At 37.2% G+C, this 11,947-nt stretch overlaps 3 protein-coding genes across 11 annotated transcripts in view; 1 reads left to right on the top strand and 2 right to left on the bottom strand.

Moving 5' to 3' along the window:
* Positions 1–1,735, bottom strand: part of LOC139996066 (uncharacterized) — a 108,386-nt gene extending 106,651 nt beyond the window's left edge. The window contains exons 1-2 of one of the 2 annotated variants that reach the window (XM_072020120.1): positions 1,040–1,735; positions 425–488 (exon numbers count right to left, since the gene is read on the bottom strand). The gene's annotated coding sequence lies outside the window, so the exon portion shown is untranslated. Of the gene's footprint in view, positions 1–424; positions 552–1,039 lie in introns of those variants that run through there. The other variant, XM_072020119.1, reaches the window with a different exon arrangement.
* Positions 1,736–2,572: 837 nt separating this feature from the next.
* LOC139996082 (endoribonuclease LACTB2) lies at positions 2,573–3,967 on the top strand. Its single transcript, XM_072020152.1, has 3 exons — positions 2,573–2,938; positions 3,018–3,657; positions 3,730–3,967. Exons 1-3 carry the CDS (start codon positions 2,811–2,813, stop codon positions 3,841–3,843), a joined length of 882 nt encoding a protein of 293 aa, XP_071876253.1. The 5' UTR covers positions 2,573–2,810; the 3' UTR covers positions 3,844–3,967.
* A 61-nt stretch (positions 3,968–4,028) lies between these two features.
* The window catches only part of Nfat (nuclear factor of activated T cells 3), a 56,985-nt gene continuing 49,066 nt past the window's right edge, over positions 4,029–11,947 (bottom strand). For 4 of the 8 annotated variants that reach the window (XM_072020137.1, XM_072020130.1, XM_072020129.1 and 1 more), the window contains 4 exons: positions 10,711–11,002; positions 8,699–9,217; positions 8,002–8,466; positions 4,029–7,833 (listed from right to left, as the gene is read on the bottom strand). In XM_072020137.1, the coding sequence (XP_071876238.1) occupies positions 5,549–7,833; positions 8,002–8,466; positions 8,699–9,217; positions 10,711–11,002 (3,561 nt within the window). In that variant the 3' untranslated portion in view covers positions 4,029–5,548. The remainder of the gene's footprint in view (positions 7,834–8,001; positions 8,467–8,698; positions 9,218–10,710; positions 11,003–11,947) is intronic. The other 4 variants (XM_072020132.1, XM_072020136.1, XM_072020134.1 and 1 more) reach the window with 4 other exon arrangements.

Genomic DNA, 11,947 nt, shown 5'->3' with positions numbered 1-11,947 from the left:
CTGTAAGTAAATATGTCCGAGGAACAGTATTTTAACATGGCACTTCGTAAAAGCCGTCTAGTGTCATCTAGCCTTGAACTGAGATACGTCTGAACGTATCTGCTAGTGTAACTCCAGCGCGAAAAGATAAAACAATTTGTTGACTAAAATTCAATGACGATTTACTACAAAAAGTTCACGATTAAAATGTAATGAAATGTAAAGTTTTATTCCAGTTTTATGTTTAAATATAATAAAATTTGGTACGTCTGCGTTAAATTCAACGGTTTACTAAGAATTTATTAAAGATAAATTAATCAAGATTTTATTCTTTAATATGGATTAAAACAAAAAAAATGTTTAACATGGCCAAATTAAGAAGTGGTTTCTTTAACTTTTTTAATTTTATCTTACAATTACTATTATTTAAAAATCAAATACATACCAAATCTGCATACAAAATCTTCGAATTGACGACTAGTTACCATGACGTCCATAAATTCCTATTCCTTGAAAGTGATTTGTATAATCAACAAATGATTTGCATAAAAAGATTTAAAATAATTGTATAAAACTAGAGGTAATTGCATTAAAGAAAGCAATAATCAAACTCAAATTCTGTCTCGAAAGTTTGTAATATAAACCACGATCATATAGACAGATTTCGACACTCATATTGAAAATATAGAAAAAACCGTCCGGAATTTTGAATCACGAAAAATCAACATAGAAGACACAAAGCTTCATATTCTACGCATGTGACATGCTATGAATATTTCAAATAAAGGCAGAGACACTCTACTCCTTCCTCTCTATCTGGTAAGAACGACAACTTTGTTGTTTTCCATATTGATTTTTCACGACTCAATTTTCGGACGATTTCCCTAACGAATGTCGAGACTTATTTATATGATCGCGATATAAATTACCAGAATCTTTAACAGTTACTTGACCAACAAAAAAAAGAAAAACTACTAAGGCTAGTTCAAAACTACTTAATTCCGATACAATAAGACATTATTCCATAACTATACATTAGTTAAATGAAGCTAATAGTAACCTGTAAATAAAGTAGAAATACGACGCAGTTGAAATTACACACGTCAAACAGGGTGGTACGTCCCGACACCACGATTTTCGACACTAGAATGACGTTATACGCAGCAGATTCCCTCGCAAATTCCTGATTGGCTGAAGCGTAGCATTTCGCCGTCCAATCAATGCCGCGCACAAAATTAAGATATTATATGACAAAATCTTCTCGTAAAGTCATTATTTTTTCATTTTTGCTCTTATAATATTAATCATATTCAATCAATAATTAAATGCAGTGAATATAATGTTTCTTTCTTATTAAGTGAAGGAAAACAAATTTTAGTTAGAAAAAAAGAAACAGAATTAATATTGGGTAGCAATCGTGTCTATAAAGTGTAACAAATACTGAATATGATTCAATGAATAGTACTACAACAATATTGAATAATTAATACACATAAATTGATGTTATGAATATATTATTTAGTTTTATTTTTAATATTTACATAGGTAATTCACAGTTTAATGCTTGGTTGAGTTTGTTGAAATGAGGATGTTACTAAATAGATATTTGATATGTATTATATTATCTTTATATCATATTATAGAATTGCTATATATTTCAATTTATTGAAATTACAGAAAAATGTTATTTAGGTATTATCCTAGACAAGTTTTCTATTCTGCTCAATACATGTTATGAAACTATCAATCACTTATGTTATGATTTTTATACCTTTTATTCGATAAATATATGAATAATATGATATATTGTTAAATAAAGCTAGTATCTAATGGTCTGGTACTTTTATTTATCTTGTGGATTCTCTTTTAATACACGTTTTAAAATACCCGCTCCATGAGAACACCTTTTAGAGAAGTTCCTAAGAATAACATTTCTTTCCATAAAAATTCCATAGGAACAATGAATAACAGCTTATTTCGACTCCTATTAAATATATATATGTTTACATATAATGTAACACAGAAGTTTCTAGCACATTACAGATAATCATCAAATGCTAATAATCCTAATTCTTATTCTGTCGCAATATTTCTGAAGGTAACAGTTATCAAAAAATAGTTGAAATGCAATACGAATATATAAATATTTGACTGGGTATAGAATCTATTCCAAGGTAAAGGTATCGAAATAATTCTAAGAAGTAGATATGAAGTATATATATAATTCAATGTAAATATCTTAATTTGTATTATTTTATTTTTTAACTAAATTTTCAATTGAACATACTTATATTGATTTAAAATAAAATATTTTCCTCTACTTTTTATATGATGTGATGAAAAAAAAGATAATATACTGAGCATTGTGGTAAATTAATTAAAAGTTATGTTTTCCGAGTGAAATATAAAATTTACACTGCGTTTTAATCAATGCTCTTCATCTAATATTTTTTTGCAAAATGTTGTATGTAACTATGTACTCTAAGTACTACAGAATCTATGACACTTATAAAGCAATAAAATAAAATAAGCGACAAAATTCATGCCTAATACTTTGCGCTATCTACTGTACTAAAGAAAATATTCCTCCCTTCTAGTTGTACAAAGTAATGAGTATGACATGACAATATATTTTCAAAGTAAACACGTAAGTACTTTGACAAGTCATGAGATGGCTGATAATAATATATAAATTTATCTTTATCTGGCAACAGTCATCGTTTGAGAAGTACAGAAAACGAACCAATGTACGTATAGCTTAAACACGATTTAATTTATTTTTAACAATATTCGAGTTAGTTTCATTTCCTCTCTGGTTTTACTGACAAAATATGAAACTTTTAACTGATTTACCATTAGTATCAAGATTATCTTCGAGAGTCATACGAATTTTGGGATGTAACAAAGGAATTATGACATTACAAGGTACAAACACATATCTTGTTGGTACAGGTACTAGGTAATAAATGTCAAATTTATTGGTTAAAGAGGTTGGTGGTATATGATATCTAATACAAATTAATATTTATCTTTTACAGACGCATATTAATAGATGCAGGTGAAGAAAAATCTTCCAATGAGTATACAAAATTATTACGTGAAGTCTTAGAAAAGGAGAAAGCAACTATTCAACATTTATTAATTACACATTATCACCCTGACCATTTAGGGGGAGTAAATAATGTTTTAAATATATTAAAAGCAATTGATACCACAGGATGTAACAGTATAGTATGGAAATTACCAAGAGCTTCTAATGACAAAAAATTCACTAAACTTGAAATGCAAGTTCAATGGGAAAATTTAAAAGATAAGCAGGTAGTGGAAGTAGAAGGAGCTAAACTTCGTGTTGAATATACTCCAGGACATACATCCGATCATGCTTGCTTTATGCTCGAAGACGAAAAAATACTGTTTAGTGGAGATTGTGTTCTTGGTGAAAGTACTGCCATTTTTGAGGATTTAGAAGCTTACCTGGCTTCTCTGAGAAAAATGTTGGGAATGCAGGCAAAAGTGATATATCCAGGTCATGGACCTGTAATAGAAGATCCAGAAACTGCAATTAATTATTATATTGAGCATAGGTTAAAACGAGAGAATGACATTTTAAGTTTCCTGCGGCAAAATGCAAAAGATAATGCATTATCTGAAGTAGATATTGCAAAACATTTAAACATGGTAATAATCATTATTTGATTATTGACACATATCTAAACATGTGATACATAATATAAAAGTTAATATTTCTAGAATGTTTCAAAACATTTCGTGGAAGTAGTAACCTACAGCATAGAGCGTCATCTTGATAAATTACTAAAAGAAGGTAAAGTGAAAGGCGAGAAAGGAAAGTGGCAAAGTATGTAACTAAAATGATTTTAGCAGATTATTTAATTTAAAATTGTAAATTGTTAAATTATCTATAGTATTTATAAAATGTTTTGTAAATATTGTACAAAAGGAAAAAATACAATGTTCTATTATTTCATGATTTATTTATAATCTAATACTATGTCTATACCCATGTCAGTTGAGAAAATCATCGAGAAGGCGATGCTGTGAAACATTTATTCGACTTACAGGAACAAAACGATAATACATTATTTACGAATTTCGTTTTTCAATATTTAGGCTGACAATGCTAAAAATGTGCGTACAGTGTACAATAATTGTTACAAAGATTTTCACGAAGTATATGCCACATAGTATAATAATCTGCTTAGTTGATTAATGCATTCATAGTCTTCTTATTTATTTTACGGGCTCATTAAAACACGTGACACGTGAATAGATGCTCGATATAAAATATATACTTTGCTACAAAGACATATCACGACAATAAACGTTTCAATATCTTCATTATAAAATCTGTTTTCTATTAGATAATATTGGCGAGTATTCATACACGCGGTATATAGCACCCCTTATTTTGAACAAAGGGGAAAACCCCGACGTAACATGATGTTACAATATAAATCTATATATACACATATATATAGATTTCGTTTATATCTTTAATAAGCTCACTTCATCTGATCATCTGTTTCTCTCTTTGGGTAAACGTAAAAAATATATATATATATATTTATATGCACTCTATATATATATAAATCTCAATGATATATATTTCTATGGTATTAATTATTCTTCATATGGACATATAATATAATCTCTCTGTTGTTTTGTATTTGTCTAGTAATTATCGATAACATCATCAACGCAATCACATAATATTCTATTAATTGATATTAATCGTTAACAAAAAATTGTATTTATTAAACAACATACGAAATATATTATACTTAAAAACATATAATATAATAGAAATGACATCAAACAACAAGATGATTCATTTGTTAGAATGAAATCAAGTCAAAGAAGAAAAGATGCTTTAATGTATTAATGAACTCTTGTAGGATTCTAATTCAAGGTACTGTGAAAAAACATAACTTTTGCTACATTCAATTCCGATGGCTCCACTTAAAGTTGAGTGGGGTCAGTACATTGTTGATTATTACAACACATATACACACGTATCGTACTTACAATGTTCCTTTTCCGCAATGAGAAAGACCAATCGCAGATACTTTACAATAGAGAAAAGGCACCTGGATGCGCAAGAGATATTTGATGGAGATAAATAAAATGAATTATCACATTCGACAACTCGTAGAAAAAGGAAGATAAAGAAAACTCTAATTGTCGCGCTCTTGTGCGCCCGTCTTACTTAAAACATTAAAAGTTTTCAATTGTTACAAAGGTGGTGCTAACTTCGTCCATTTTCATCGTATAAAAACGGATTTCATATCTATCACATACAAAGTCTGAAACGACAATGTGGCACAAATATATAACTCGTACCGAGCCAAGGCTATATCTCTCATACTCAACTGATTGGAATTAATTACTTTCATTCGTTCATTCGTTCTCTCTCTCTCTCTCTCTCTCTCTCTCTCTCTCTCTCGCTCGCTCGCTCGCTCGCTCACACACTTTCTTCCCCTCGCGCCTTCTCTCTGTATCCTAAGATACATCGAATACACAATTATATTTTAATGACAAGAATACGGCAGTACTACATAAGAAAACCGTTTTGAGGATCGAAGCAGCTCGGATTTATGTAGCTTAACAGATCATGCTCTGACATCGAGGTAAGCTCTTGAGGCAACATACCATCTTCCTGCTTTCTAACAGTTGTACTGTTTGCACTATTGGCCGCATTTGCTATAGGTGGGTTTACGTTTTGACTATTGGGTGTTTTATTCGCCACTTGTTCAACGATATTATTCTGGCCGGAAGGTGATTTAGGCAAAATACCCTCCATAGCACTGTTCATTAATTGCGCGCTTTGAGTGGCCACACTGTTTAATATGTTCTTCGTTGCGATAATGGCGTGCGCGGTTGTCGTAGTAATGGGTCGATTGTTAATAATATCTTGAGTAGCGTTAGTAATTACATTATTAATCGCTTGCTCGGCATAATTAGTTAGCCTTTGTTGAGATGGTTCCTGGGCCGCTCCACTCGCTAGAGCAGAACTAGCTTCAGCAACGAAACCTGCCGGCTGGTTCAACATGGAACCGATATCTTGTTGCACCGCCTGTTGCATCGCTTGAGCCGCTTGCGCTTGCTGAACCGCTTGCTGAACAGCTTGAACTTGTTGTACAACTTCCTGCGTAGCTTGCTGCACCGCTTGTTGAACTACTTCCTGTGTTGCTTGCTGGACAGCTTGCTGAACAGCCGGTACTTGAACTTGTTGTACCGCTTGCACCTGTTGTACAGCTTGCTGGACAACTTGCGCATGCTGCACCACATGTTGAACAACTTGCTGCTGCGCCTGTTGCACAGCTTGGACCGCTTGCTGCTGTGCCTGGGCGACAACCTGCTCGACTTGTTGTTGCGCTTGTGCGACAACCTGTTCCACTTGATGCGCTTGTTGAATCGCTACAACATCTTGTTGTATAAGACCCGGAATCTGCGGAATGTGCTCCGCCGCTGTCGACATACTCTCGTTCGTAACTTGTAACGGATTATGAGATGGTACACTAACGTTAGAATTCGACGTACCGGTCGCAGCCACAGACGGCTCCTGCATCGACGGTAATAGAGCAGCGTTGATAGTAGTGAGCAAACTATCGCCATTAGTCTGCTCCGAGACCACTGATGCGGGCGATGGAACGGACGTTGCAGCATTCCCTGGCAAAGGTGTCACGGTTTGACCCGGCAGAAAAGCTTCGAGAATCGTCTTGACGTTATTTGGTGGACTACTTCTATTTTGTTGGGGGCTCGAGATCGTTTCGTGATCAGTAACTGCGGAAACATGACTCATTATGGTATTACTATTGGGATTCACGGTACGCAGAGGGGACACCAATTGATGAGATTCAGCGCCAGAGTTAACGAGAGTATCTAACTTGACGCCTTGAGGGGAAGAAGCTAAAATATTGGAAGCTTGTCCTTGCTGAGGCTGGCGTCCTGTAGTAATAATGGAAGCTCGTTGTTGTATGGTACCTACGAATCCATTTTCTTGACCCTCAGCCTCTTTGACGTTCGATTCGATATGGTTGAGATATTTTTCTACGCTATGGGCACTCTGTGCAGCTAGCTGTCCGTTTGATGTAGCAGTAAAATTTGGTAGTGTACCGAACTCCGACTGATGATGCTTCATGCGAAGATCAACAACACCGCCGCCCTGAAGACTTCCATTAGGACTGCCTTCTGCCGGCAACATCGGATTAGTTTCTTTGTTGATATGATGAGGACTTAGAACTTTGACTTGAGACGTTTCGTGCATACCTCCGAAGGTGTTCTGGTGTGTCGACACCAACGACAATGGATGTGGATTTCGCATTAGATCTACCACGCCAAGGAGATTGACCGCCTCTTGCACAGGTGAACCGTTCGCCGCTACAGGAACCGACCTAATCATATTAGCCTGAGGTGCTTCTCTCGAGTTCTCGCTGACGAGCTGTTGCAACGGGCTGGTACCATTCGAACTGTTCGCAGTCGGCGTCGGTATGCTCTGCATACTGTTCTCGCTAATCATACTGTTTTCGCTATTCTCGTCTAGTACCTCGGTCTTCAAATTATCTGGCAGAATTAATTGAAGATTCGAAGATGATCTGCGATTTAAAAGCGGATTCGCTACCAAAGCTGGTGGCGGCATCATCACGTCAGGCGGTGAATTTTGACAATTTGAACTTTGTGCAGCCCACATCATAACGGGTGTTACCTGAGAGGATGCCGTCACCGGTGGTGGACTCGGATCGCTCTTAAGAGCTTCCGGTGTTTGAGATGTTGGCTGTTGTGGCTGTATAGTCGTTAAGAAATTCGCTGTTCCTGCGGCTGCTTGTGTAATCAGAGCTGAAACATCATCACTTTGTATATATACGTCTAACATCTACAAATCATTTATAACGATACTTCATTTGATTACTTCCCTTTTTGTTTGTTTAATTGTCATAATCATCTAATTCTTTTAAGAGAGGACAAGAGAATTTTATTACATACAAAGATGAAAGATTCACTTACTGTTCGATGTTACACCTGTAGTTAGAGACACTGCTGCAGGAGATGTTGCTAGAGTAGTATCACCGTTAGTAGTGGATAGAGGCGAAGTTATAGACTCGACTTTGCCCACAGATGGTTCGGGTGGCGTAGATGCAGCGGTATAAAGGAAAGTATGAGGTTCGCTCGTCTTTCCAGACGATACCGCGTACAATTTTACGCTAACCGTTTCCGAGGGTGCCAGATCTTGCCGCCTGTATGCAGGTACCACACAAACCAGGTGCGTTTGTTGCAAAAACTCCTTGTCAGGTAGAACCGCGCACTCCCAATGAGGCTCCAAACTACTCGATAGATCATCGTTGTCTAGTTGAAATACTACGCGAGTATCTTTCAGAAAATTCTTTCCAAGTATAAATAATTCTAATCCTCCGGTACATGGACACGATGTGAGTGATTTCTTACAGATCTCCGGTATTCCCGGTGGTTGAGCTAAAACGATCAATTATATCAATGGAATATAATTATCACGCTTTTCTTTTAGCAAAAAGATTTCTTATGTTTTAAGGAACACTTAAACAAAAATATTTTTATCAAAAATAACTTTTCCCACCTTTTTCAATCTTAAAAAAATTTGCTATGGATAAAGAAATCTATCGAATTAAAAGAACCGCGGCCAAGTTAAATTGAAATATAATTTGATAATTCTTATTGCGATACGTACTGCAGACTATAGGTTGAGAACAAACTTGCAAAGTTTCCGAACTACCATCGGGATGAGTGATTCTAGTGCGAAAAACCATGCGGCAACGAGTCGATTTCTTCTTGCTACGTCCTTGAAACACTCCGGCTTCCTGAGGGAATCTGTGCTCCACGTCGACGTTCCGTTCTTTCAAAATACCGACGCAGTCGCACGTCACCATCATGTCTTTCGCTGGATCCATGTCCACCTCGATCACGATGGTACCGTCGATTTTCCGTTCGATGCACGGCGTTGAATTTTTACCGCTTACACGGCAAGCTTGGTAAAACATATGGGGAGCGACACGACCAAGATCCGTGCCGATGAAAACTTGAAGGGTAGTTGGTTTATCGTAACCAACGAGACGAACAATTGGGAATCCATTTCCGGTTCGATCCTTCACTGCTCCTCTCGAACCTTCTGTCTGATAACGAGCTCTGTGCTGCTGCTCGGGTTGACAGATAATTTGCAATTGCACTTTTCCATCCGTAGAAGCAGTACCTGCAAGTTGTACCAAAATATCATATTAAAATATGTTCGGTCGAACCGAAGATTCGAAAATTCTTGTCTTCGAAGCTTAAGCTTCGTACGTTAAAAAACTTTTCGTTATCCTCCTCTGATTTAATTATCAGGATATAGAAACGATACCGAGAAAAATATGTATCGATAAATAGAATTGCCGGTCGTAAAAATATGCTGATTTCTCTGGCTCTAACTTGAGAAATAGAATTGTGTAACAGGCTTCGTTCGCAGATATCGTTCTTATAATTCTATCCTTTCCGAACGAAGAGACGAGGAGTCGACGAGGGAAAAGAGTTTTAAGTTCTCATTTTAATACGAGGAGAGGAAACAACGTGCGAAAGTTATATAATTTCGTTTGACCTATATTCGATAATGCGTTTTCATATCGATGAAACAATATCGACGATTTATTTTAACTGGATATTGAACGGTTCCTAAACAACGAAGATAACTTATCGTTACGGTAAAAAGTCTGACGGGAGGTGAAATATTTCGCCAGATGTGAACGTATCGAACTAACGACTGGCCGAAAACCAGCGACAATATGGTCGAAAAAGAAAAGAAAAAAAAAATCATGGTAGCCGAAGGTTATCGGTTCGTATTATTCTCTAAGACAAGTCACAAAAGTTTGTCGTCTGTGATCTTTTTCGTTCTCCCTTTCCTTTTTTCTTTCGCCCTCCTTTCTGTTCATCATCATCCAGATACAAACAAGAGTCTTCACGCGTAAAGTTTATTTAACATATTTATCTAACGAACTCGTGCCTTCACTAAAAATGAACAATTAACACGCGCCCGACAATATAAACAGTACGCGGCGCGTACTGATCGCTTTGACAACGGCGCTGTCCTCTCAAAATTCCCATTGTAAATTATCCTCTCGAGAAATTCAAGAACATCTCTATAAGACGACGCGGCGACAGGAGTAGCATCGTTATCTCTGCCTCGTGACCTCGCGCAGACCTCGCGACTGGTATCTCCACCAAAAAACCGCAATATCAACGGCAATAAATTTTCAAAGCCGTCTGTCGAGAGAGCAGTTTGCTCTCTTAACAAGATCGATAAACTCAACGGCATCGTTTCGCATGTTCGATAAAATGAAAAGGGTTAGCGACAGATCCGAACACGACACTCGTCGAACCTCCAATGACAGAAGAGAAAGGATAAAGATGAAAAAGAAAAAGAACGAGCGCGAGTAACCACTGTAGTCGATGCTGAAATATGCGAAGAACATGCGAGAAAAACATGACAAGCCCAACTGTATCGATTTTTTTCATTTTCCATATATTTGCATAAACGTTCGCAAACTAATTGCGAAAGGACAATTTTCATAATTTGATATAATATCGATCATCGGATTTTTGGATTCCTTATCATGTTCTTTTCTTATGGTCATCCCACATTAAAAAAAAAAAAGAAGAAAAGAAAAAGAAAGAAAGAAGATAAACGAGAACAAACGTGTGTCCTGCACGTACACAGTTGAGAGGTGAGGGTGACAGGACCCTGCTGAGTCCTCTTAGCAAGGACACCCAAGCCTGGACGAGATCTCGAGACTTCGACCACTCTCCCCGTGGCTCCGTTTCCTGTCCTATTTCCTGAGATCGTAGCTAATCCACCTATTCCATTGGACGAGCCTCTGTTGGCCGTCTTGCTGTCAGGATTGGTCGTGTGTGTAACCTCCGGGAAGGAGAAGTTCGCGTCCTCGGACTCCAGCTTAATGTCCATCTTTCTCCTCTTTGAATCCTCCTCGCCGGCGCCGTTCCAAGCCTGTTAAGACCAACAGAATGGATTGATATAGAGAGGCGTGAGTATGCGTGCGTGCGATGTAGCTGCTTTGGTCAATTTAACGAATCAAACCGCTGATCGACCGGGTTCAACTACCGTTAGAGACCGGTCAGTGTCGCCGTCGAATCAACGAGGATCCCATGGCGGCTACGAGTGATCGCATTAGATTTCGCTTACGTACGCGATAGAGAGTGGCGTAACTTTCGAAGGAGAAGCTTCACGGGCTTTGACTAAACATATCAAGCGGAGATGCTCTCTTGGGGAACGTTCTCGGGGTTGGTAGGAATAGGATGTTACAAAGAACGAGGATCAAATCTTCTATTCAAATTGAAATTTTCTATTGTTAGCTTTGGAACGAGAAAGATATCTCGTTGATTTGGAAAGTATGATTTTGGAACTATGTGAGAAAGGCAGTCTAACGTACGCTATAGTAGATAAGGCCTAGATGACAGATAATGAAATAAGTAGATAAGGAAATAATGAAAGACCTTTTGTTATAGAACGACGCGTTAATGGTGAAAGTATCTTTCTTACTCTGCTTCTTTTATCTGATGAGATTTTGCTTCGCAAGTCTTTAACGATCGAAAGTGGCTACCGTAAGCGTTTCACTATGGTATCTGAAATCGGCCGCGATACTTTGGGCAATATCAAGCGTTTAACCAGCCTGTAATATTTACTCAATTATCACGGACTGTATCGCGGTCGCGTTGTAAGCAACGCATTATTAGAACGTATGATCTGCGTGAGCCTCGTCCGCGTATAACACGAACGTGGCCGAGCTTCGCGGCATTATCCATATATCGCGTTGTTACGCAACACGCAGACCGGGAATAAGTTTATCACTGCATGTATCGATATCAATCAAAGCTCGGCGTTGGTCGCGGGATACGCATGTTTGTGCAACACGATAAAAGTCAGGAGGAGTGA

The sequence above is a fragment of the Bombus fervidus genome, chromosome 17 (genome assembly GCF_041682495.2).
Source record: "Bombus fervidus isolate BK054 chromosome 17, iyBomFerv1, whole genome shotgun sequence".
Lineage (NCBI taxonomy): Eukaryota > Metazoa > Arthropoda > Insecta > Hymenoptera > Apidae > Bombus > Bombus fervidus.
The sequence above is the reverse complement of the archived record's forward strand: the minus strand, read 5'-3'. Positions and strand labels throughout refer to the sequence as shown.

Excerpts from the sequence above, each read along its gene's own strand:
- LOC139996082 (XM_072020152.1), top strand. The coding sequence starts at position 2,811 with ATGAAACTTTTAACTGATTTACCATTAGTATCAAGATTATCTTCGAGA. Across the intron at positions 2,939-3,017 it reads CTTGTTGGTACAGGTACTAG|ACGCATATTAATAGATGCAG; the intron begins GTAATAAATGTC and ends TATCTTTTACAG. Across the intron at positions 3,658-3,729 it reads TTGCAAAACATTTAAACATG|AATGTTTCAAAACATTTCGT; the intron begins GTAATAATCATT and ends TAATATTTCTAG.